Below are 26,221 nucleotides of genomic sequence, written 5' to 3' on the forward strand. Positions count from 1 at the left end.
GGTCCAACCTGGCCTTGATCATTTCCAGGGAGGGGGAAACCACAGCTTCCCTGTGCAACCTGTGCCAGTGTCTCCCCACCCTCACAGTAAAAAATTTCTTCCTAATACCTAGTCTAAATCTACCCTCTTCCAGTTTAAAACCATTCCCCCTCATTCTGTCGCTACCTGCCCTTGTAAAAAGTCCCTTCCCAGCTTTCCTGTAGGCCCCCTTCAAGAACTGAAAGACTGCAATAAGGTCCTCCCAGAGCCTTCTCCTCTCCAGGCTGAACAGTCCCAACTCTCGCAGCCGGACCTTGTAGGAGAGGTGGACCAGCCCTCTGATCAGCTTTGTGGCCTCCTCTGGACCCGCTCCAACAGCTCCATGTCCTTTTTATGTTGGGAACCCCAGAGCTGGACACAGTACTCCAGGTGGGGTCTCACCAGAGCAGCGTAGAGGGGCAGAATCACCTCCCTCGCCCTGCTGGCCACACTTCTTTTGGTGCAACCCAGGATGTGGTTGGCCTTCTGGGCTGCAAGTGCACATTGCTGGCTCATGTTGAGTTTTTCATCGACTGACACCCCCAAGTCCTTCTCCTCGGGACTGCTCTCGGGCTATTGTCTGCCCATCCTGTATTTGTGCTTGGGATTGCCCTTACCCAGGTGCAGGATCTTGCACTTGCACTTGCACTTGCACATTTCTTATGCTCTGTCAAAATTTTGGTAGTGGATTACTCCCATTAGTGCTCTTGTCTTTATTCTTTAACCTCAGCAGGTCATATTTATCCACATATGGGTTTAGAACAGATTCATCATTACATAAAATGAGCTGCCTATTAGGAAAACCTTCCCATTTCAAAGTCCTTGCTGATACACCATTGAGTGGAAGGCATGAGAATTTTAAAAGAAACTGGTATTTTCACCCTACTTCTCTTAAGTAACACTCTGCAAGTTAGAGGGTTTAGAACTGAGATTTATTTAATTTTCCCAAATTACTAGGGATAATTTCACTATGATCCTGGCAACTACATATCTAGCGCCACTTCAATCTGATATGTTTGATTTTACTTTTCAGTTACTGAGCTTTAAAAAGTGCACAAAACAAGCAAGTTATGCACATTGATTGTGAAGACAGGATACCAAGTCCTATATAAGGTAACTAGTAACCCGCACCACAGACTAGATGTTACTTAGCTGTGTCTCTATTCAGCATACCTTGGGAGTGCTGCAATTACCAGCTTTCTTTGCTGTCTTTTTGATACAATGTCAGCAACTTCTCCCCAGCACAAGTCTCCATCTCCTCAAAAAAACCCCACCTTTTTAGTATGTATCAATGATCCTTGAATTTCACCAGGAAAATAAGCATCTCTGATAAGACTTTCACATGCAGAATCAGAGCTGGTATTTGTAAGTTGTGGCAACTGGACTCTCCTGTCATTGTTACTGGAAGGCATTGAAGGAGCTTAAAAATGGGAAGCATTTCCGTAAACACTGATTTTGTGAGTAAATTGTCAGATTCAAACATGCAAACAGAAGGGACGTTCCTGTGCTTAGATAAAATATTTGGTTGTAGATAATGAACAAACAGGACCAAATACAATGGACTTCAAGCCTACCAAAATGTGCTTACATTTCCACCCCTAGAAAATTACAAGACAGAGTAATTCCTTACATCCTCAGACTCAAAGACATGGCAAATCATTTTGTACTGCCTCTTTCCATCTTGGGAAGGATGAGATGCCTCCACATTATCCTGGGAGTTAGACCGAGGCATTCGCCTACGAGCCATCAAAACAACTATATTTCCTATGTCTGCAATGTAAGAAATGGTCCGCAGGGGATGATCCATCATGGTTTCCTAGGGAATAAAAAAACCAGCATGAGCAGCTGTTCCAACAAAGTTCTTATTGCACACCTAGTACTAACAAAACAAACAAATGGCAATATAAGACCTTTGTTAAGTGAAGTCTGTAACACCTGTCATGCATGAAGGGAGATGCCAACAGAAAACCAGAGCTTCACTTTTCAAAAGTAAAGCAAAGAGTAAGTTTTACAAATTAAAGCTGTGATTTCTGTGGAATAGCACATAAAAAACTCAGTATCAGAACCTGAATATGCTGGGCATGTATGTGCTCAGGACTATGAACTTCAAATTGCCACTATCAAACATTTTGGGCTACTCTGGGCACAATCAATACTTGACACGTCATGGCTTGTAAATGTTTTGGTTTAGCCTGGCAAGCAGCTGGACACCATGCAGCTGCTCGCTGAGCTGACTATAATCTGCTTACCCACAAATTCTAGTAATTTCTACAGTCAGACGCACCAGAGTAACTGCATGCATGGCATTGTTCTTGAGCATGGATTTCTTAGGAAATTCTGGAGAGAAATACAAGAGCCAGCACTTTTTGAAGAAAAAATTTTGACATGTAAGTGAAAGTCTATTTCAGTACCCTACTACCAAGATACTGACAGAGACGTCTTTGTCTATACCTGTGTGTCTGCATTCAGTACTTTTATTCTCTGTGTAGAAATGAAGAGGTCCACTTCAGTCATTGGTTGAGATTCACCTTCTGGAGCCTGCAAATAAATGGATCAGAGTCAAACAAAGACATTAGGTGACGTACTTACTGATGAAGTTAGCTTACGAACAGGGGCATACTAAGACACAGTCACCAGAACAGTAATGCAAGATAAGAGTATTAGACTGCACGAGCTAAAGATAAACACAAAGATATGGAAACTATATATATCTGTGAAAGTGAATTGGATATTATTTGAAAAATTGTTAACCTCATAAAAACTTTCCTGATATTTTTCCTGATTCAGTAGAATTATTCCTGACCGCAACATGAATTAAATAAAGAATTCATAAAAATCAAATTTATTCTCTTATTTTCTCCATACTATGAATCCAACTTTAAAGACGGTTTTTCACACAAGCCATAGAAAGGCCTAAAAGCATCTCTTGCCTGAGGAATTTCTGTAGGGTCTAAGAAGGACTGCCAAGACCAACAGAAAAACCTGTACCACAGGTGGGTATAGTCTAAGCAATTCATAATGCAGTTCTGGTAAGAAGACTTTCACAGGTCACAACAGACAACACACTATTCAAGCCCACTTTAGAAGTCATATTTTGTTAACAGAAAGCAAACGCTTGTAATTTTTTTAAAAAAATTAGATTGTTAAAAGATACTTAAAAACTCCATAAACAAAACTTATTACTAAGACAAGTCAATCTCGGCATATTACTGTGTGTATACACGTATTTTGTCTTTTTTTGCATCCAGCAATTTGACATATCTGCAAATCAAACAAAGCACTCTTGTAAAAAGATAAAATACAATTTTAAAAATTACTTAATCTATCATGTTACAGAGTTAAAACCTTTGCTGTGTCAGTCCTGTTTCTTTAGTACACATTTTGGGTACTGCCTGTAACCACTTGATAAATCCAATCTTTACTCTATTTCTAACATGAAATGGCTAATGATAAGCAACAAAAAATGGCCAATCAGGCAACTGATTCCTGAGAAATGTCAACTTGTATGGTGGCTCAGAAACAAATCTTAAAAAAAACTTGCTGGATGCAGAAAATAAAAACACAAAATAAAAAGAAAAGCAAAAAACCCTCCTAGAAAACAAAAGAACAAGCATAACATCAAGCTGATGGAGTTTGTACTGCACCTTCTTCCTGCTTTTGGCTAATTTCTGGGCCATCTGCTTAGCATGGAACAAACAGAGACAGGAGAATAGTTAGAGAAGAACTTACAGAGACTCCAAGTCAAGCAGGAATCTGCATGCTAATGCCAGGGTTCACAGACTACTAGCTATTCTAAATTAGTTCCTGCTTAGATTAATTTCCTCCTTTTCTTTTTGGCTTAAAAAAAATAATTTAAAATTTCATGTTCAGCAGAATTACTGTAAAAAATGAAAAGAAACTGCACCAAAAGACTCAGGAAGAACACAGAAGGATTTTTTTTTTTTTTTCATTTAAAGCATTACTTACAACAAAGTTTTGTGTTCTTTTTCTTGGGGTTTTGAAGCTTTTTTAAGGAAAAAAACATGGAGCTTTCCCTCATTTACAGCAGTGTAAACCATGAGGTTACTTCTTTTGAAGCAACATCAGTGTAAAAGGTGAGAGAAGAATCTTAACCATTATTATTGCAGCTTTTTCAGATCTAAAGAATTCAGATTCAAGATTTCTAATGCTCACAAACTTAAACAAAATAACCTTTAAAAAATATCCTCCTTAAAGCTATGCTACTCTTTTCTGGAAAAACAAAATTACAGAAGGTAACTTTCACCTCCATTTTCTCCTCCTTTTGTGCAAATATACTCATACCAATGTTAGTATTGCATATCTCGACAACAGCTTTTCCTACAACATCGGCACAAAGATATGTCCATACTAACACATTTTCTCAAGAAGGCAGTAGAGATGTACTTCAATTCTACAAACACCTGAAAACAGGTCTCTTGTCACTAAGTAGTTTAATTTCTTTACATCCAGAAATATATAAACCTATTGCAACAAACTATTTCCTTATGTGCCACTACTGTGGCAACAGCCACTACACAAATATGCACCATGCTTAAAGTCCTGCAATCATTATTTCAAACCAAGGTGAACAGAACTTTCGGAGCTCCTTGCTGAAGAAAGCCAATACTCACCAGGCTGGTAGATATCCTTTTACTTCCAACAGTAGCAGCCTCTTAGCTAATTAAATTAACAGGTGTTCTTGTGGTGGGAAGGAGGCTTACTATTACAGGCTTCATAGAGATGCATGGCTAACTACTTTTATGAAGAACAAACAGGAGGCCTGAATCACAAGATACATGAAACGTTTCACACTGATACAACTTAAATCCATCAGGTTTCAACCAAACAAATCTGAAAGCAGCTGCTGAAATGTTAGACAGTGCTGCTCATTTACAAATATAAACATTCTCACAATGGTTTTTAGTCACCTTTTTCAAACTCAGAAATATTTTATGTCCTGGTGATTGCTAACTATTGCAAAAGCAGATAGAACTGCCTCATGCTGCAGGCTCTTCATTACACTAATATTAATTTAACCGGTACTCAGAAATATTCATCTTGAATAAACAGCTGTCTGCTATACACTGGGCAAGCGGAAGACACTCATGACATAGAGTATGTAAATTGCTTTCCAAAATTAAGCTCCCTTTCAGACTATTCCCTCCCTCCCCAAACTTTACAGAAGGATGGACCTCACAAAAGAAGAAAAGCAAAGGCCAAAAAGAAAAAAGACAAGGAAAAAAGTAATTGAGCTAGAGTTCTACGTTTTAGAATCAAAGATTAATTGAAATATACTATCATTCAATTTATTGATAATTCTTCTAATGGAAGCATCTGGTCTTAGTGGTGTTTTAATTTTTTGAAGCATGACTTTAAAATATTTTGTAAAACTAAGGTAATGAATGGAACAACCAATTTTAATAAACGATTTAACACTGCACAGAAATGTCGTAACAGAAGTTATGGTCTATGTAAAAAAAAACAACAACAACAAATTAGGATAATTCTGCACAAGACACTTTAACAGACAAATCCTCTTTATCACTACATTATTTTAGTAATTTAGATCAAAAGATTCTTTCTATAGTCTTATAAAAAACCAGAACCTGCCTAATCTAAACAAAATATTATTTTTAAAAAATATACAGAGTTCAGGCTTTTCATGTAAGGTAAATGAAATAGAAGTATGTATCTAATAGTAATTTCCAAAATTATACATTATTTAAAACCAGCAAGCTTCCACTTTCACTACTGAGATGGCTTAAATACACTCAACCCATTTAACCTCTACAAAAAGCAAACTGCAACTCAGTAAACACCCAGATGATGCTGAATAAACAAAATGTGAAGACTATTAAACTGCTTCCACATACAGGTTCTATCTTAAATCACATTCAGTAATGAAATCAGTTGTTGTCTAAAAATGTTAAAATCTGCCATACAGCTCAAATCTGCTAACGAAAAATAAAAATGAAAGCTAATGGAAGATTGCAAAGGTAAAAACCTGGAGGAGGAAGAGACCTCCCTCAAAGCCTGAGGTGCCCCTGCAGAATAGCTACACAGTTCTGCAGACTGAAGAGGAGATAAACCAGGTAAGATAGAGGAGTAGAGTAAGACAGCTTCATTGGCTCACTGTATAACATTGGCTCACTGTATAACAACTCATGGAACCAAGGAAAAGCAACGGGTCACAGTAGCAGGAGTCTCTCTTCTGAAGGGTACGGAGACACCTGTCTGCCGGCCTGACTCACTCTCTAGAGGGGTCTGTAGCATAGCAGGGGCTTGTAGCAAGGATGTAACCGAGAGACTACCAAACCTTGTATGTCCCACTGACTATTAACCATTGCTGCTATTTCACATAGGTACCAGTGATACAGTCACAAGCAATCTGAAGACTATCAAGAATAATTACAGAGCCCTGAAATGGTGGAGAAGGACACGGGAGCACAGGTAATCTTTTTATTAATCCTTCCAGCCAAAGAGAAGGGGCTTGAAAGGGCAAATTGAATATGGAAGATCAATAAATAGTTACTGGAGTGGTGTCACACCCAGGCCTTTGGCTACTTAGACCATGGGACTCGATTTGAGAAACCTAGTCTCCTGTGGGCTGATGAGATCCATTTCTCAGAGAAGGGGGAGAGCACCTTTGGCCATAGGCTTGTCAGTTTAGTGAAGAGGGCTTTAAACTTCCCTTCCTGGAGGTGTTCAAGGCCAAGTTGGATGGGGCTTTGAGCAGCATGATTTACTGGGAGGTGTATGATCTTTAAGATCCCTTTCAACCCAAACCATTCTGCAATTCTATGATTTTCAGAGACAATGTTACAAGAACTCATGTATCTGAACATCAGCAAAACTACAATTTCTGGAAGTGTCTCAATGGCTCTAGCTGGAGCTTCCCGTGAAAGTTTCATACACAGACTGAACTGAACACCTGGCATGGAAAACACTGGAAGAGATAGTAACAGCAGGAAGCATCAGCCAAGCTTAGTAGACAGTGCTATCAGTCTTGCAGATAAAATGCTGTCTCTCTTCCTTTTTCTTTTATACAGTTGCACACAGAGTCTAAATTGGAATCCAAAATAAACTGTGTAATAGAAGAACACAGGAAACTAAGGAAAATTTTCAGATGAGTTTTTGTTGGTTAGCTGAATTAGCAGAAGATGAAGATGTGTGCCTACCATCCAGTCACATATTGGTAGCAGGAATACTGCAGCACCCTCTACAGCTGTGCAAGACTTCATCCACACACCTTAATTTCAGTTGACAATGTCATCCTCATCACTAACAATACAGCAGTGTGTCCATTGCTTGTTGCAGCCTGCACAGAAATGGGCGGGCATTTCTGTTTTCCAAACGAACAAAGCAAACACACCAGGTTCCAGGACAGATGATATTTTTCTATACATCTCTGTACTGCCACAGGCTTGTCTTTCCTTTTAAAATCAGCTCATAGCATTTATGTGGTGGAGAAAGTAGTACCCAAGGCAGGGTAAAAAATAGCTCCAGACACTACCACAGCACCAGTTCAAACAAATGTCAAGTAAGTGGCAGCTGCAGTACTTACTAGTTACTAAAACCTAAACCTGTTTTCTCTCAATACCCCGGTAATACATAACTTGGACCACCACTCACTTCAGATTCTGCCTTGTACATGGCAGAAGTATTACTATAAGGGACGGTAACTTTTCCTTATCAGTCTTGTTTCAAAAGCAGCATTAAACATGTGTTTTATTTTGCAGAAAGAAAGATGAGGCACTTAATCAGTCTGAAACCACAGATAAACCCACATGGAAAAACTACTGCATATGTAATCAGTTTATATCCACAACCTTAAGGCATCCATATGAGAAGCAACGGGAATTATTCCTTACCTTGATCCTGCTGACAGCTTCCTGAGCCTGCATCATTCTCACATTCTTGGAGGGAGTTTTATCAGAAAGGAGTTGAGTTGAGCCAAGGTAATTGGCAGCAAAAATGATTCCATCAATTAAGTCTTCAGGATCGCAAGGTCCAGGAACTGTAACACAAGAAAGCAATCACTGAAGAAAATCATGCTGAACCATGGCAAAAGAGCAGCACTCTGACAACCTGAGCCTGTACCTGATGGCTGCAGATCCTTCTCTGAAATATTTCAGTTCAGCATGATGATATAGCAATCAATTCTTTCAAAGGTACAAAACACCAAGCAAATGCTCTCAACATCTCTCCAGCAAAAGCTGTAATTGTTAATCCAGCCTGTCTCTCACTATAGCTCATTCTTTTGTGAGTGGGGATCACTCTGGAGCAAAATAATCTCTGTGGGCTTTCACTGTTATAAAGGGACAGACACAGTTACTCAGCTCACCCTTCACTCACGAAAACCAGCCTTAACAGTCACAAACAGAAAGAAGAAGGGTGCAATTTAACAGCACCCATCAGCCACTCACTCGTGTTAGCCACAGTTAGTACCACAGCTAGAGGAGCCTCCACAGGAATGCTTTACAGGTACAACACGTCTCCCCTTACCAAGAAGACTGATGGCCCAATTAAGCAAAGTACCTCTTATGCCATAGATCTTTAAAAATAATTCCTAGTCTCAGCAAGGATAATGAGGTAAAGTACAGAGTTAAATAAAAAATGTTGTTAAATACACAGAGCATTGGCTCTCCTGATGGCAAAACAACTCTCAGTCCCACAGATTCTTAACGATCTGACTCCCATCAACTTCTATGTAAAGTTAGAGGGTGGTGAAGTGTTAAATGCCTAAAAATGCAAATACTTACAAAGCAGTATTTACGATCTGTGTTTCGGTGATTGGTGATTAGATCTAAAGACTGTATACGTAAAAATTTTCTATTTTAACACCTTGCTACATGTTAAAATAGTCATGATCCAAAAGGGAGGCTGGTTAACCTAAGAAGCCTCTTGTTTTCTTACAAGTAAGGAAAAATAATTGATGTTCAAGACAAGTGAAAATGCAAATCACCTTAAAGAATGTTAATGGTAAAAGCGTACACATTTTATCACTAAAAGAAGAAACTGTTTTTAGGTTTGCCTTTTTTTCCTCTAAGAACAAAGCAAAAACCCTACAACATCAGAATGGAGGTTTTTTAGTTCAAAGGGTAACTTGAGATATAAGATGACAGGACTTGAAGGTTAATATTACTCGGAATGCCAATTTTGTTGTAATTATAACAGGAGAGATTAACAACCACTCAGAATGAGCATGGGTAACTTTGGCCCCAAAGAAATGCAAGTCATTATTGAACTTAAAATAACAGAAGAAAGAGGTCGAGATAAGTATCACACTGAAACTATATCCAGAGAGAGAAGTATATGAATAAATCTTACGAGCAAGCTTGCTTCCTTTATGGTTTCTTTCAATATGAAAATTTATGATTCATAATTTTAAGATGCTCATCTCCAGTGTGCAGAATTTCTTCAGATGCTATGTATCTGGAAAACTCTCAAAATGAACAACTCACTTTCAAGTACAGGCCTCAAAGACACAGAATTTTTTCTTTAGGCAAATTTATGCATCTGGATTTACTACGTATCTGTAGTTCATTTTTCCAGTCCTGAAACCATACAGCATTTTAATTGTTATTTGTCACTCTACTTACCACCACTTCTACCGCTTCACTATAAAGGGTACAAACCCCTTTACAGTAAAATTTCTGACCAAAACACAACCAACCACCATAAATATAGACTGACAAAGGTGTAGATAAGACTCCCAGAAGGAAGCATATTAAAACAAAAAAAGGTATGTGCTCTATTTGCATCAGAGGTGAACACACAGATAGCACTGCTTTTTGTAGGACCCTCTCCATTTATTACCTCTGACAACAAAATTATCTGGACAAAAGCATAGCATTCATTGGACTGCTAGTGCATGAAAAATGGAAAATTTTGGCATTTTAAAGGAATTTTGCACTGGACCAAGATCTAAGAAAATTTTAGTTAACCTTTTTTTTTTTTCAAGAAGGGGAGAGTTATTTGAGGTAGTTCTTGATAGACAGGGCTATCACTAGGAGATTAATTTTTATTCTAAGAGTGATCCTGGACTGCTGCAAAATTCAGAAGCTCTGCTAGTTTCAAAACAATACATGAAGTTTACACTAGTTGACATTCTGGCCACAGCCTCCAAAATATGCAGCTTACACACTGAAGACCAAACCAACGAACAATTTGTAGTCTAAAGGAAATGTGATCACACAATCGTTTAAATACAGCACACTGTAAAGCAATCCAAGGAGTTCTGAGACAGTACAAATAACACATCACATCAACTGTATTTCTGGCATTTCAACAAGCATATGGAACAACCACTGTCAGCAGGGAAAAAACCCAAACAAATGAAACTCTGAATGTTCTGCTTCACGCTTTCATAACAAAATAACTGTGTTTTACAGCACGCAGCCTTCCTGCATACACAGTATGCAGACTCTTACAAAAGGTAACAGCAGTTCCTGGAGTAGGTAACTTGCTTTTTAACTTTGTTCTGAATAAACTCAGCACTAGGACAAGTGCAACCTTAACTCTAAGACAGGAAGCAATATTTAATTAGAGGACAAGTAGCTGGTAGGCCTGCCAATTAATCAAATTAATTCAATTCTGCTAATTAATCCAACTGAGATTGGATTGAGCCTGCCAGTTGAAATCAGTGCTGGAGAGAGCACTACACTCTTTGTGCCTAACCTATTTCCTTGTCCACACACATTCACATCTGTTGTGTAAATACCATTAAAAAATTAGTAGTGTTTTAAGTGATACTGATAAACCAGCGGAACTGAGACAGGAACTATGAATAAAACCCTAAAAAATAAAAAAAGCTCTGTGTTTCTGAACTTCTGAAAGAGCATACTGGGACTTAGCTCAGGTTCCAGATTGGAAACAACTTAATATAAATGAGTATAGCCAACCCTAGCATCTTTTATATTCAGCAAATAAAAATAAAGTTTTATACATTAGAAATACTGGAGCTTTTTGGATATGACAAAATATTTAGAAATTGTAGAATGATCTTACCTTCAACATAGGTTGGAAATGAAGCCAAGCTTTTTCTGGACTGTAATTAAGACAAAAAGGATTTCAAACAGAACAGAGCATGCACAAATATACAAAATATTCATTAAAAATTTATCCATGCCAAAAAAAAAGTAAATCAGTCATAGTTATTAGCAGAGGAAGATGACCATTTATTGAGATTTATTATTATTCGCCTAATAGAGTTAAATGCAATGTATTCCATTTGTTTCTATCTATCAGGCAACATGGTAGGCCCAGTTTTCAGTTACTTGTTAGTGTTCAGTAGTACGTGAACTGTCTATCAAGACATGCTCTACTTTTTACTAATCAAGAAGTATGCAGGAAAAACACATCACATCTCAAAGACACTGGATCTTCCAACTACAAATAAATACATGCAGGAATATATAAAGTTATGCTATACTGTTATTATTAATGACTGAAACCATCATCCTAGTCAGTCATTTATTAACAAAATTCTGTTATTCATGAATCAAATGTTGTTATGCATTAGCATCGTTCTTAGATGTATCCCTCACACAAATACAGCCTACAAAAAGCTTTCTAAATTTTAACAAGCTATATTCTGTGGGGAACTCACTAAGGCCTGATCATCAACTATGTTTACACTGTATCAAGCTCAAGAACACATCAGGGAACTTCAATTTTGTAAAAGGTGGACAGATTTAAAAAAAACCTGACTTGCGTATGTAAATACATAGTCTAAAGTAAGACCTTACTTCTAACTGCAATTTATGTGAAAGATTCTGCGGCTAGCACTTCAAACACCTGAAAGCTATAACTTTCAGTGAGCAAGATTCACCATTTTAGTATAATCAATAACATAAAATCACATAGGAAAATTTATCAAAGAAAATTTGGTGTTGCAATATATAGATGGTAATAGGCATATTGAAATATGTGCTGCTATTATATGTGTTGCAGACAAGAATTTTGGATAGTCTCGGGATTACAAAACTTTAATGAATCTACAACTTATTGTATTAGCCGTAACTCCTCCAATGACTGCTTAATATCGTTTTATTAACAGAAAATCTATATATGATCAGAATAATGTATAATATCTTAGACCATTTCCAGTATATTTCCAGACAATATCTATTGAAATATATGCCAAATTATTTTCCTTTATGACAGACAACTTACTAGGTTCTGCATATTAGTGGAAAAAAACAGGTTGAGTGACTAATCCCATAGTGTTTTCCATTGTTATAAATAGAAAAGGGATGTGGCAAGTAGTATTTTTCAACTAATGATGATCCTTTTCCTATAAAACAACTTGAGAAACAGAAATAAAAGATGTATGACACAGACAGCAGAGCCTAAGCAGCTTTTAAGTACTTGCTGTTACTTATGAAAATGACTAAGCTGTACTGCAAAACCAAGAAAACTCTCCATCAGAGATTGTACTAGCATAAATAAAGATGTCAATAAACTACCACCTCCTGCTCCCTAAGCATTTAAGCTGCTGAGAGGACACCAACATGCTTTTTCAGATCTGTGGCTCTTTCATCTCTTGAGAGGAATGTTTTTACTGGACCACCTATCCATACAGAATTCAACAATTGTTTATGATTGCTGCTGGTGCAGGGCAATTCAACCACTGGACTCTGACAGGTCTAGAGGATGAAACCCCTACACACCAGTGACAGCTTGTGCATATAAATACCCTTTCCAAAGTATTTTTTTTTTAAAATAAGAGTAAACAAAGTCGGTAATTACAGATTTAGCAACTACTCAGCAATCTGACTAGCTGATGCAACTTCTTTTCAGGACAGAGTGGTGTAAACTGTCATCATCTACACTTCTATTGCACAAACTCACACACAGAATTAAGGTTTTTTGTTCACTGCTCAGGTTGAAAGACATTCTACTAAGACCACAGGAACAGTAAAAGGTAAAGCTACCACTAGAAGGAAACCTACACCTTTTCATTTTACATATCCATGAATAATGAAATATCAAGATCATAAATGTTTCATTACTCGTTTGTCTTATTGGCACTTAGTATTATGAAATTTACATTTAAAAAAAAGGTTTTACTAAGACCTAAAAATAATTCCCAAAAATGATGAAGTTGCTTTATCACCATTGTTGCACTGGAAGTACTAAAGCAGGCCTTATTGCTCATCTGAGAGAAACAAACAGCCTGACTCATCTTACTGTGAAATCTGGTTTACCATCTGACACTACATGTAAGAATATTCTAAAAACAGAAGTAAGCAGCTTCTTGTTTGTTTTCTTCTTTGGATAACTTTATTGATGTCTAATAACTGCTACAAGTTAGGGTATGTATGAAGTGACAAAATCTCTACTGAAGAAAGCCAAAAGTCTTTAACAAGCTAACAATATAGGAGATTAAAATTTAATGGCACAATCTATTGCTGAAGGATTTAGCACAGGAGAAATTATGAGTTTCTTAAGTCTTCTGAAAACTTTCATTGTTTTTAAATGCAAATATAGACTGGCACAAATACATACATGTTACAAGCTTTTTTATCTCTTGATAATAACAAAAAAAAGAAAGACTGGATTACTAATCAGTGTTTCAATTTTAATCAGTATTTTCATTTACACTAGATCAGGTTTTTTTCATTGTAGAAGATAATTCATTCACTGCTACCAGTAACAAAACGGTATCTTGTTAGACTACAGTTTCTAGATTTTTTTGAAGTTTAAAAAACGAAAAACAAAAAAACCCAAACAAATAAATCAAATACTTGCAGATGTTTCTGTTTACAGAGTCAGAAATTGTTTTCTTTTCACTTTGCAAGAAGTTCTACTCACACTTCTTACTTTGTGTTGGTGGAAGAACTGCAGTGTGAAAAGCTGCTAGGTGAGGGGAAAACAAACAAACAAACAAAAAAACCCAAAAAAGAAGTAGTAAGGAAGGAACTGAATTCTGACTGTGAATCACTGGCAGGTCAGTTTCCACAATGACAAAGTATTAAGCAGCATAATTTACTACCTAATTAATTTTATTTAAGCAAGCTTTTTAATCTGGCTGAGAAACACTGTTTTCTTTGCTGAAAGACATTATGCAACGAAAAAAGAAAAGGGCTCCTTCCTTTTGCCTCTAATACAGTGGTGGTGTTACCTTCCAGATTCTTAAATAAATTTAGTGGTAGTTGAACACAGAGTCAGAAATGCCACGATAAACAGCCTTAAGTGTGCTAGAAATTCAGACAGCCAGGCAAGCATGGGGTAAAGGAGTTACAAATCACCTTTTCAAGTTAGTTGCAATTTTGGAAGAAGAGAAGGGATTTCACAGGTACAAGGAGGAAAGGAAAATAAAAAGGCATAAGCAGCATGAACAAGACTGAAGCTTTTAAAAAGTTTTCACTTACGTCTTTATTAGTGGAGGCCTCTGCTGTACTGCAGACATCCTGGTGATGTTGCCTACTTGATTCAGCACCCCGAGGTGAAGAGGAATCTGGAGATGGAGACTAGACATGGAAAGAAAATTAAATAATAATCTGAGTGACCAATGTAGAAATTGTTCTTTCATATTTTCCTCTATCTTGGCAGCGGAAATAAGATATGGGAGGGAAAACAAACAAACAAACAAAATACAACAAGACAAACAGTTTTAAAACGTTGTAAACCTTGCTTTTTTATCGTAATGATCCCATAACAGTATCTCAGTGGTCTTATCCTAAATGAGCTACATCTTTTAAAAAATACCAATGTTTATTTGCCAGTAATGTATGAAATGAAGCAGTCGGAAAAATAAAAAGCTGTACTCAGTGGCAAGCAACACTCAGCCAAAAAGTGTGTCATAAAACTATTATTTGCAAGGTGAATGGAGGATTGTCTGACATTGGTATTAGGGCAACTGCTTACACTTACTGTCAGCATCCAACTAAGCCGCAGTTACAGGACTGTCAGTTGCACAAGTACCTGCCTGTTGCATGCAGGCTAATGACTATAAGCTTACTGAAGGATGCAGGCAATGCAGACTGATGTCCTAAGCTCTGACATTCCAGGAAAGAAAAGATAAAGTCACTAAGAAGTGAGCTGCGATGGGAGACAGGTCAATTGACCATGATCAGAACACAAGGACTCAGCTAAATATTACTTAGTTGTCAGACAGGGGAGAATGAAGAATAGACTGCAATTTTCGCATAAGCACACATGAACTCAGGTATAATTAACCTGAAGTGCTAAACTAATCTAATTTGAGCAGAGGGGTAGGCTGCAACCGTTGACCATAAACATTATTCCATCATCTTAGAAAACAACTTTTACAAATCGTACAGAGTAACACTAATGCGTTAAAGGTCTTACGAATGTAGTCAAGGATTACTCAATACTAGTACTGTAACTCATGCTAGATAGAGCGCAAACTTGGAAAATATTTCACTGTTCATGCTATGCTATTAGTGTTATACATGCTCTTTAGATCAGATTTCCTCATCAAAGCATATTCTAATCACAGGCAATTCTTAATTAATGCTGGTAAGACTAAAAAGCTGTAGCGAGCTATCTTAAAAGTCCAGAGCAGGGGGGGAATGGTATGTGCTGCCAAAACCGAGTGTAGAATTAATGAAGGTGACCAAATTGAAAGAAAGTACAAAGCTTCAACCCAGTGGGCATTTTTAAAGGCAGATCTTAAGGAGATAACTGCAAAACATATGCATGCTCATGCCAAAATGTGAATCCTCAAAGGAACATTTAGCATTTAGCTATGCAAGCAGCCCTGGTATTTTACACTCTCCTCTGACATAGGGACTTTGGCCCTAGCTTTGCTAGCTCAACAGTTCATCACTGATGGCATAACAGTCAAATATTACTCTTCTGGTTTCATAAACAATTACATGACATGACTTTTCCCTAAGACAGTGAGTCATACCAGAAAGGGCTACACTTCCAGTGTTCTGAGCTGGCAGCAGCTCCAATCTAGTAGTGCCCTCCTGCTATGCCTCCACTCCAGCAGAAACATTCAGTTCTCTGAAACAGAACAATCTTAGAAAAATCTGTTTTGCAGCTTTAGCCTCACAGCTATGGAACAAAAGAAGGAAAGAAAATTTCCTTTTCCTCTTTCTATTCGCTCTCATTCCTTTAAAAGGTCTATATTGGCTAATTAGTAAATATTAGAATTATGGTTAACTAGTATAGGCTTACAAAGAGTTAAGAAGCAATTGCTTTTACAGAGAGCTTCTGCATAAAAGAGCAGTCCTTGCATCTCCCTATATTTTGAACTACAACTGCAGGGAAAAAAAGGAGATGCAGCTGTGGAATGGTCTCCAACCAGATGCATCTGTGAAATGGTCCCTAGAAGGCTGGCATGTGCTTGTGCCATCAGACTGAAGGACTGCTTGTTGCACCACCAGCATTCACTCAGGGATGGTGGGAGAGACACAGGCTCCCCCAAGTAGCTGTGTAACTACCAGAGCCACAGTGTCACAGTGATACAACAGCACAAATGGCAACTCCTATCTAACTCAAGAAAACATCCTCATAGTGCTCACGTTCCCAATAGTTACACCTTATTTCTGTATTAGGATTAAATATAAAAGGCGCATGCTACTATCAGCCTAATAATGTCATCAGATATTGTAGGACTGAGTTTTAAATAGTAAAGAAAGAAGGTAAAGGATATCATATATTTGCATAAAATGTTTTCACCAAAAAAAAATTTAAAATGCCTGAAGGTTTGCATATTCACACACTAAAGTGACAATAAATTATCTCATTTAAACTTGTTGGTTCCTGACATTAAGAAATTTTACACTATTTAAAATGTATTAACAGTTACTCCAGCACTCCAGCACCACTACAAATACCTTTACTCAGCTATTTTCATCTACAGAGTATCAGAATTAAGCAACCATCAAAAGGATCACACAGCTTTCCATGTGCTCAGTTTGAATGTCTGCTCAAATTTTTCAGGAAAAAAAAACCCAAAACCAAAATTACCAAAAGCAAGCAACAAACAACCTTTAAAATTTGCTACATGACACGACATGACATGACATGACATGACATGACATGACATGACATGACATGACAGCTGTTCCCAAAAACATTTGTACGAGAAAGTACAGTCTCTGAAGAATAAATGCTCAGTACTTTACTGCATCAAAATGCATTTTCAGAGGTACTATATACAATGCACAAGGAAAGAATCCAGTCACAGCAATAACAAGAAATACTTTGATGCACCATAGTGAATAGACAACTTGCATGGCTGCTCAAAACACTACAACTGAAGTCCAAAATGAATGCTTAGTGATTCCTTGTCTCTTAACAAAACAAGTTTTAGAAGCCTAACAAAAATGCTAACATAGTAAGTTCATGTGAGGCATGCTGTTATTAGGTAGAGAGGTCCATAAATGGAATTACAATGTGTTTTCTTAAGTGCAACAATAAAAAAACTACTAGTTACCTCACTTCTCTTGAAAATCTACTTACATTTTTCTTACGATACTCAACCTGGTAGATCCAAAAATTCTCCATTTCAATTTCAGCGTTGTTTGACTCTAACTAACATGCAACCCACTCCACCTGAGAAACCTTCCTTGCTATTGTGCAGAGGGATTTAGTAACAGAACCTGTAAGAGGAGAGGACTGTGTTGCATCGTGTTGCATCTAACCTATCCAGGTCAACCCAGCTGGCTACTGAATACTTCATGAAGACAAACATAACTGACATTGAAACATCTTCAAATACAATCATCCGCTCTTGCTTTATAAAAGCAGTGTCATTTTACCTGCTTCTAGCAGCAGCTTATCTGAAAAGAGGATAACCTAATGGGTCACATTATCATGTACAAGGCTGATGAGGGGATGAAATCACTTCATGAAATATAAGGCAATACTTATGTAACACTAATGTGCCCCTACAAGCTTCTTGGCAGAGAAATAGCAAATACAGTCTTCTTGCACATTAGTTCAGAGGAGATGACTAGATAAAGCAAGGCTATTAATTTTGTTTCATTTCCGTGATAAAAAGTCTTCTGAGATGTACCCATACACATTAGGCAAAGGTCAAAGCACTATGAAATATTCAGGTCCAACATGCAATGACAGTCAGAGGCATAATTTCACAACACTATCCAGTACAGCACAACCACGGCAGTAAACCTCCTAGCTCAATTATGTTGTGGCATAATATCTACTGCGATTTGAACAGTTCAAATTCTATTCACTAAAACATAGAATGGGATTATCAACAGGAGGGCCTGGAAGGGCTTGAGAGTCGGAAGGGACCTTAAAGATCATCCAGTCCAACCCCTCTGTCATGGGCAGAGACACCTCCCACCAGACCAGGTTGCCCAAAAAGCCCCATCCAACCTGGCCTTGAACACTTCCAGAGAGGGGGAATCCACAACTTCCCTGGATAACCTCTTCCAGTGCCTCACCACTCTCACAGTGAAGAATTTCTTCCTAATATCTAGCCTAAATCTACCCTCTTCCAGTTTAAAACCATACCCCCTTGTTCTGTTGCTACCTGCCCTTGTAAAAAGTCCTTTTCTAGCTTTCCTTAGGCCCCCTTCAGGAACTGGAAGACTGCAATAAGGTCCTCCTGGAGCCTTCTCCTCTCCAGGCTGAACAGTCCCAACTCTCGCAGCTGGTACTCATAGGGGAGGTGCTCCAGCCCTCTGATCAGCTTTGTGGCCCTTCTCTGGACCCGCTCCAACAGCTCCATGTCCTTTTTATGTTGGGGGCCCCAGAACTGGACGCAGTACTCCAGGTGAGGTCTCACCAGAGCAGAGTAGAGGGGCAGAACCTCCTCCCTCACCCTGCTGGCCACACTTCTTTTGGTGCAACCCAGGATGTGGTTGGCCTTCTGGGCTGCAAGTGCACGTTGCCGGCTCATGTTGAGTTTTTCATCGACTGACACCTCCAAGTCCTTCTCCTTGGAACTGCTCTCGAGCCATTCTCTGTCCAGCCTGTATTTGTGCTTGGGATTGCCCTTACCCAAGTGCAGGACCTAAAAACTCGAGTCTGTATGGATTCTGCCTGCCCTTCAGATCCTACACACGTGCTACAAGGGTAGGCTCTGTCAAGCAGCACACAGGCTGGATGGAAGGATTCTGCCAGCGCAGCAGGGCTCCTGCAAGCTGGTGCAGTGCTGGCTGTTTCTCTCCTGTGCGGACTTCATTAGGTGTACTCTCACTTGAACTTCTAGTTCACATGCATCTTCATGCGTCAGTCTACAAAAATTAGCATGGTTCCCTCCTTTTTCAAAAGACTTCAAAACTGTAACAAGTGCTGTCCTAGTTTTCAACAGCACAGAAAAATCACTTGATGAAATTGCTTTAATCTTTCAATAACAAAAAACATAGTAAAACAAAGAGACAAAAATAGTAAAGGTGTAATGTATCCAGTGCTCAATGTAATTTAAAAACCTGTAACTCATCTGGAGAGTGTTTTGTCTTCAGGCAGAATAATTGATAAATTAAAGCTTTCTTCTATGTGATTGATGAATCAGCATAAAGCTTTCTGCCTTGGATATTAAAATGCTTTTTGTTTGTTTGGGGTTTTTAGAGTTTTTGTTTTTGTTTTTTTAATTTTATGGTTTGGGGGCTTTGAGGCATATTTTTGCTGTGCAATTTTAAGACTGGTTTTGCATAGATGATGAAAAGATGACCAGTATTCTGTGTCATCTTTTATTCTCAACGAACAGTCTTAAAAGGTTTGCTCAGAAAAACAATATCCTATCAGTATAAACTCATCTTTATTTTGTTTCTTTTCTTTGTCTACCCCCCCCCTTAGTTCGTCTATTACTGAAACCTGCTTAATTATTTAAAACTGGCTTCTCTATTGACTTGTTAATAATACATTACTCCTACTGTGGAAAAACTGAAGCAAATTAATCTCCATGAAAACTCTTCACTTCTGTATTTGAGAAGTTTCAACTGAGAAATTGAGAAAATTCTGCAACTGAGAACTAAAAGGTTGAAATAAAATATATGTAACTAAAAAGAAGAGAGAGACAAAACAATGCAGCTCAGGTCTGTTCTACCTGAAAGGCTTGTTTTCAGCTCTGAACTTCTACTTCACAAATCAAAACCAACCATGTACATGGCTTTACTTTACATTAAGACTTACTCTAACATTGCATCACCTCAAAGTGAGGTGCAGAGGAACAGAAACTGTGAACACTGATAAGAGGGGGATTGGCAAAGCCGAATTCTTGGCATGCAGCAATAAATGGTGTCCTGGAGGTCAACAAAACTTGGCTTTCAGATCTCTAACCCCATGTATAACTGAATGGGCCTCAGAAAAAGGTCCTGGTATTTAGCCCTAAAGTGGATAATTTCTCCCTCCAAACCACTGTTTTCTCCTGATTACAGCAAAATTAAGCAGGCAGTCTACTTCACTTCTCTGGACATTAGAGAACCGAAATGCTTTTTAAATTCCAGCTAAAAAAAAAAATAAATCTACTTGAATCACAGAATATTAGGAGTTGGAAGGGACCTCGAAAGATCATCCAGTCCAACCCCCCTGTCAGAGCAGGATCACCTAGACTGGGTCACACAGGAACCCTTCCAGGCAGGTTTTGAATGTCTCCAGAGAAGGAGACTCCACAATCTCTCTGGGCAGCCTGTTCCAGTGCTCTGTCACCCTCACAGTAAAAAAGCTTTTCCTCATGTTCAGATTGAACCTCCTATGCTTCAGCTTGCACCCATTGCCCCTTGTCCTGTCATTGGACATCACTGAGAAGAGCCTGGCTCCTTCCTCCTGACACTCGCCCTTTACAAATTTATAACCATGAATGAGGTCACCCCTCAGTCTCCTCTTCTCTAAGCTAAAGAGATCCAGCTAAACCCGTGTTCTTAAAGCTCTATGACATTTTAAAAAAGCTTTTTTTAGACTTTCCATATAGTTTATACAACAGAATATTTAATTGTATTCTGAGATATCTACTACACAAAACTATTCCCTTCTCCACTTGAACATGTGGAGCACTTGAACATTGCTCCTTAAGTAGAGATCCATGCACTGCAGATGTCTTCTATTTAGACCTTTAAACACCACTATTTCTGTGCTTGCTAGGCACATTCACAGCAGGGTTCTGGTGGAGAATCTGACAGAGAGGAATGACGGGCAAGAGCTACATAAATGCGATATGGGCCTTCCCTTCCAGTGAGGTAACTGTGGGCATCTAGAACAACCCCTTTTCCTAAAGGGCATGCCCCTCCACCACTCTCAGACGTGTACCGTAAGCTCCATGCTGGTCTCCAGCTATGAACATTTTTCAGTATGATGCGAACAGATTTTCTCCCATTTCACACTCAGAAAACACAGCCTAACTGCAGTTCCAGTGTTTTCCAACATGGGTCAGTCTCTTGATGTCACATTTCTCACAGCTGTGCAGCTCTAACTGCTGTTGTATTTGGAAAAGATATTCTCACGGTGCCATGCCCAAGTGATGGCCATCTTTCGTTTAAACATTTTCTGATAAGCAGATTTTGGAAATACATGTCAATTGTTCGTATCTCACATGTGTGGCAAACTTTAAAAAATCTTACTGTATTTACTCAAAGGATACTGTGAGAATTTTAAACTTTTATCAAATATGCAAAGCACACAGTGGTGAATACTCTCCATTGTTAAATATTAAGCAGGTACCTCAGTATGCTATTTATTTATTCACAGAAGGCAGCTACCTGCCTCCTACAACACAGGACTACCAGAGTTTTTTACAGTAGAACTGCCCATGGGCTGTGGGTGATTTTCTTTTTTTCTATACCTACCACACTTCTCCTTTGAAGAGAAATACATAGGAATGACTGAAATTCCTTGTAGATTAAACTGTGAATAAACCTGGAAACAGGGCACCTTAAAAACAAATGTATACACTGATCTGTAGTTTTCTTACTCTCACAGTCACTGCATGTCTTTCCTAACAGACCCTAACTATACCCAGCTGCAGGCTAGCTGAAAACTTCTAGACTGTTAGCTTCTCAAAATGGTCTCTGGACAGTTCAAACAGGTATTGTATGAAACATTCTGCTGTGACTGTATCATAGCATCACAGAATCATAGAATAGTTTGGGTTGAAAGAGACCTTTAAAGGTCATGTAGTCCAGTCCCCCTGCAATAAGCAGGGACATCCTCAACTAGATCAGGAGCTTCGTCCAACCTGATCTTGAATGTTTCCAGGAACTGGGCAACTTCCACTTCTTCAGGCAATCTGTTCCAGTGTTTCACCACCATCATAATAACAAATTTCTTCCTTATAATCCAGTCTAAATCTACCCCCTTTTAGTTTAAATCTATTACCCTTTGTCGTATTGCAACAGGCCCTACTAAAAAGATCATCCCCATCTTTCTTATAAGCCCCCTTTAAGTATTGAAAAGCCATAATAAGGTCTCCCTGGAGCCTTCTCTCTTCCAGGCTTAACAACTCCAGCTTTCTCAGCCTGTCTTCATAGGAGAGGTGTTCAATCCCTCTCGTCATTTTTGTGGCCCTCCTCTGGATCTGTTCCAACAGGTCCATGTCTTTCCTGCGCTGAGGACTCCAAAGCTGGATGCAATACTCCAGGTTGGTTCTCACCAGAGCAGAGCAGAGGGACAGAATCACCTTCTTCAACCTGCTGCCATGCTTCTTCTGATGCAGATCAGCATTGAGGAGTGGCAGTCACTTTCTTGTGAATAAAAAGGCAAAAGAGGTTGTCGTATTTAATGAGTCTCAACTGCAAATCATTCTTCCGGCTCCCTGGCTTCATTGCTCTCTCATGGAGAGTGCCTATCTAAATAAAAAGTGACTGCTATTTGGATCTAAAGAAGTCTTATCAGTTTCAATATCACATGACTAACAATACAAAATTACTACAAATATTTTCAAGTTAAGTTTTATTTTTAAGAGCAAAGTGATTTTGTTAAAAAACAATGTAGGGACAATTTGCAACAGAGACCTGCAAAATAACCAAAGGTAACAAAAGCACCCAATTTGCATCACTTTTTGCAGCTCCCTGATACTTCTGGGGGAAGAAAAGGGTAACTTTTCTGTACCTGCCTGAAGGTAAAACACTCTCTTTATGTAATTCCTTCTTATTTCAAAGCCAATGTTACAAATCAGGCTGAATAACATCTCTGGCATATACTGGTTACACTGAAAAGCTCCTGTCTGAGATCCCGTTTCTTTCTCAAGGGAGACAGAACAAAAAACTACATTTAGATGAATGGGCTTCAACTGTATTTTTCTTATAATTGATCACTCATGGTTACTAAGTCAACACAATCTAATTTTGCCCAATTTAACGCTAAGCAATTCTAGGAATGCTTTGTTAAAAAAGCAGACTATTCAGATTGGTCATGAGTTGGCAGCTGAGAGTCCAGAAAAGCAAATAGATACTTAATCTTCAGTGAAAAACAAAATTCCTACACAGTCCCAAGTCCCTTCTTATACAACATGGATTTCAATTTGCCATAGGTTTAAACTATTTGCTTAATTTACTTTCTCTTTCCAAAAATGACGACTGCACATGGTCTGCACATCTACAACCACGATTTATCTTTGCACTGAGCTATACTAACTGTCATTCTACAACACTGCTCTGATTACAGCCAGCTCTGAAAACCTCAGTAAGGTTCTCATCTGACATGCAATAAAGATTTTCAAACCAATGGAAACACCTGTTTTGTCCACTCTATGAACATATCAGGCTGACTTCTACCAGCACACCTTAGAAAAGTCAAATTCTGCAAGGTGCAGCTGGAGCACCTTCAGGAAGGCCTCGGTGCTCTGATGATGCCTAGCCTAATGTCACTGAGACCATCATGGTAGTGGGTGTTACACCACATAATCAGGAATTGACAGGGATTTCTTTGACCCTCCCAGACCAAGGAGAGCACTTGCAAACATAGAAAATATGGTGAACAAAATTTACAGAAAAAAGGTAATGTGATCTATTTTTAAAAAGGGGAGATTACAGCTTTTGGAATTTAAAATAAGTGTTCTCACACATAGAATAATCTGGGAAGGTTGCTTCAGCCCTCCAAATTACTGCTTATCAACTCTGTAATAGACATAATTTAAAAAAAAATATTTGTAGAAGTAATTTTTGCTATATAGGTTTTTGTAGAAAAAAGTTCCAATGAAACTATGAAGAAACAAAAAATCCACCCAAACATACCCATCACTGTGTGTCAACAGTTTTCAAGAAAAAATAAAATCTGCAAGCTACCTGTCCCAGTTAGTTTGCATGGTTTTTCAGCAACTCAAACATCATGTTCCAAAAATCTCTTCCCATGTGTAGAATTCTAGCTTTCATAATTTTGAAGTCAGCTAAAAAAATCAGAAGCCTGTCACAGATCTACACAGCATGTCATCTTTTTTCAGCATCTGAATTCTCTTTGCACAGGCTGAGGTGTTTGGGATAGTTCTGATGCATTCCTAGAAGGTCACAATAATTCTGTTTAAAACACCAAACAGCAAACAAAAAGTTCTAATTTTTTCTGTATTCTTCCAAAAAAAACAGAGGTCACAAAAAACATTCTAATGTTTTGGAGTAATACAGAGGATGAAGCAGATGTTTGCAGTGCAGTTATCCTTGAAGTAATAGCATGGGCTTATATGATAAATCATTACTGGCCCAGTAAATTTAGCCTACCAGCTCTCTTCATACCAGGCAGTTAAATTTAATGCAGTTACCAGTTGTTTATGAGTTTATTTTATTAGAAATGCAGAAAACCCATAAAACTTCAAGTAAAGATTATCATACAGGCAGCTGGAACCAGGAACTGGGAACTGATTGTGATCCAAATTAAGGCTTATGCTGAAAATACACAATTTCAGAAATACTGATGCTGTAAATCTGAATGGTGGCCTTTGATACTCAGGTTGCTGGAGAGTGAATACACTTTACAGTGATAAGGTAAATATATTGAGGTTCATAACACATTTCTAGAGCCTGCAAGTGGACAAAAAACCTGCAACTTTTCTGGAACATGAATCTTATCTATGATGCCATAATAGAGAATATTAAGAAATTTCTGATGGAACTGTTAGGATTGTTATGTGGAAGAAAATGAAACTTAGAATCCTAGAATTAACAGAAATGCACAAGGATAGAAAATAGAAGACAAAGTGACTGGTAGTTACTCTAAAATATCCCATGGCAGTAAAAAATGTAACAGCTTTTGTTTTAGAAAAACAACAAGTAAAGAGCTTCATGTGACAAATTCCTGTATAGTATAACTAGGATAAGCAGTGCTTCATTAAAAAAATATGGCCCACCAATAATGACATGTTTACCTCTTACATGCCCTCTAGCGTAAAAATTTAAAATAGACAAAACACTACATACCTCACTGAAGTATGAGTCACAGAACAAGAACAAAGCATACCCTCCTTCACTGCCGTTTATATCACAATTAAAGGAAAAGACATACATAACTTGAGAATTGAAAATTTTGCATACTCACATCTCCATCTAGTGGCCTCTGGTCGTCAGAGTCCCTGGTGGGACTGATGTCCTGCCTCATCACCCAGATAGGCTCCTTAGGTTCATCAGGGGTATAAGGAGAACGGATGGTCCTTGTCTTCACTTCCTCAATAGCCTCTTTAATATCCTTGATGGCCAGTGAAATTGCATCTCTCTTTTCCTTGCTGTACCTCTGTACAGACTCTCCTGAGCTGGATGTAACTCGAGAACCAGCTGGGAGCTGGCCATTACTTTCATGCCCACCACCGGCAAGAGCATTACCATGCTCCAAACTCTGCTCTGCCTCTGGCATGTCTTCAGCAGCCTTGTCTAAGCTTTGGGAGCTCATGCTCTGCTTTACCTCTGCTACAATCTGATCAATGTCCTCCTCTTGTTCGTAACTATCCATTCTTGGGTAGGGCGCAAACTCTGCCTCCTTCTCAGGGCTGTCAGACTCTCCATCAGACCGCTCATCATAATGGTGAAGGCGGGCACCAAGTGCCTCCTTGCGGTAATTGTCAGCTTCTTCCCTTTCCCGCTCATACTGTTGGATTCCTTCCCTAACATCGAGGTCTGGTGCATCTCCTATCTCCTCATACACATGCTCCTGCAGTCCATAGTCAGCGTAAGGCTCAGCATACTGTTCATCTTCTCCTCGGTGGAAGAGTCGATGCGTGTAGACATAACCTGAGTAGGCTGCATTCATGGCTTCCTCATGTTCAATGGAATGAAACTGTAAGTGATTGGGCAATGTTCGATTGTGAATGGCCTCGGCATGCTCAGCCTCGGCA

At 38.5% G+C, this 26,221-nt stretch overlaps 1 protein-coding gene across 1 annotated transcript in view; it reads right to left on the reverse strand.

Moving 5' to 3' along the window:
• Positions 1 to 26,221, reverse strand: part of APBA1 (amyloid beta (A4) precursor protein-binding, family A, member 1) — a 35,952-nt gene that overhangs the window by 9,350 nt on the left and 381 nt on the right. Inside the window, 7 exon segments of the mRNA XM_010184240.1 lie at positions 1,649 to 1,834; positions 2,470 to 2,556; positions 3,663 to 3,695; positions 7,890 to 8,035; positions 11,029 to 11,068; positions 14,397 to 14,495; positions 25,432 to 26,221. The exon segment at positions 25,432 to 26,221 is cut by the window's right edge and continues 17 nt beyond it. Of these exon segments, the coding sequence (XP_010182542.1) occupies positions 1,649 to 1,834; positions 2,470 to 2,556; positions 3,663 to 3,695; positions 7,890 to 8,035; positions 11,029 to 11,068; positions 14,397 to 14,495; positions 25,432 to 26,221 (1,381 nt within the window).

Source organism: Mesitornis unicolor, unplaced genomic scaffold (genome assembly GCF_000695765.1).
Source record: "Mesitornis unicolor isolate BGI_N332 unplaced genomic scaffold, ASM69576v1 scaffold18865, whole genome shotgun sequence".
NCBI classification, from domain to species: Eukaryota; Metazoa; Chordata; class Aves; order Mesitornithiformes; family Mesitornithidae; genus Mesitornis; species Mesitornis unicolor.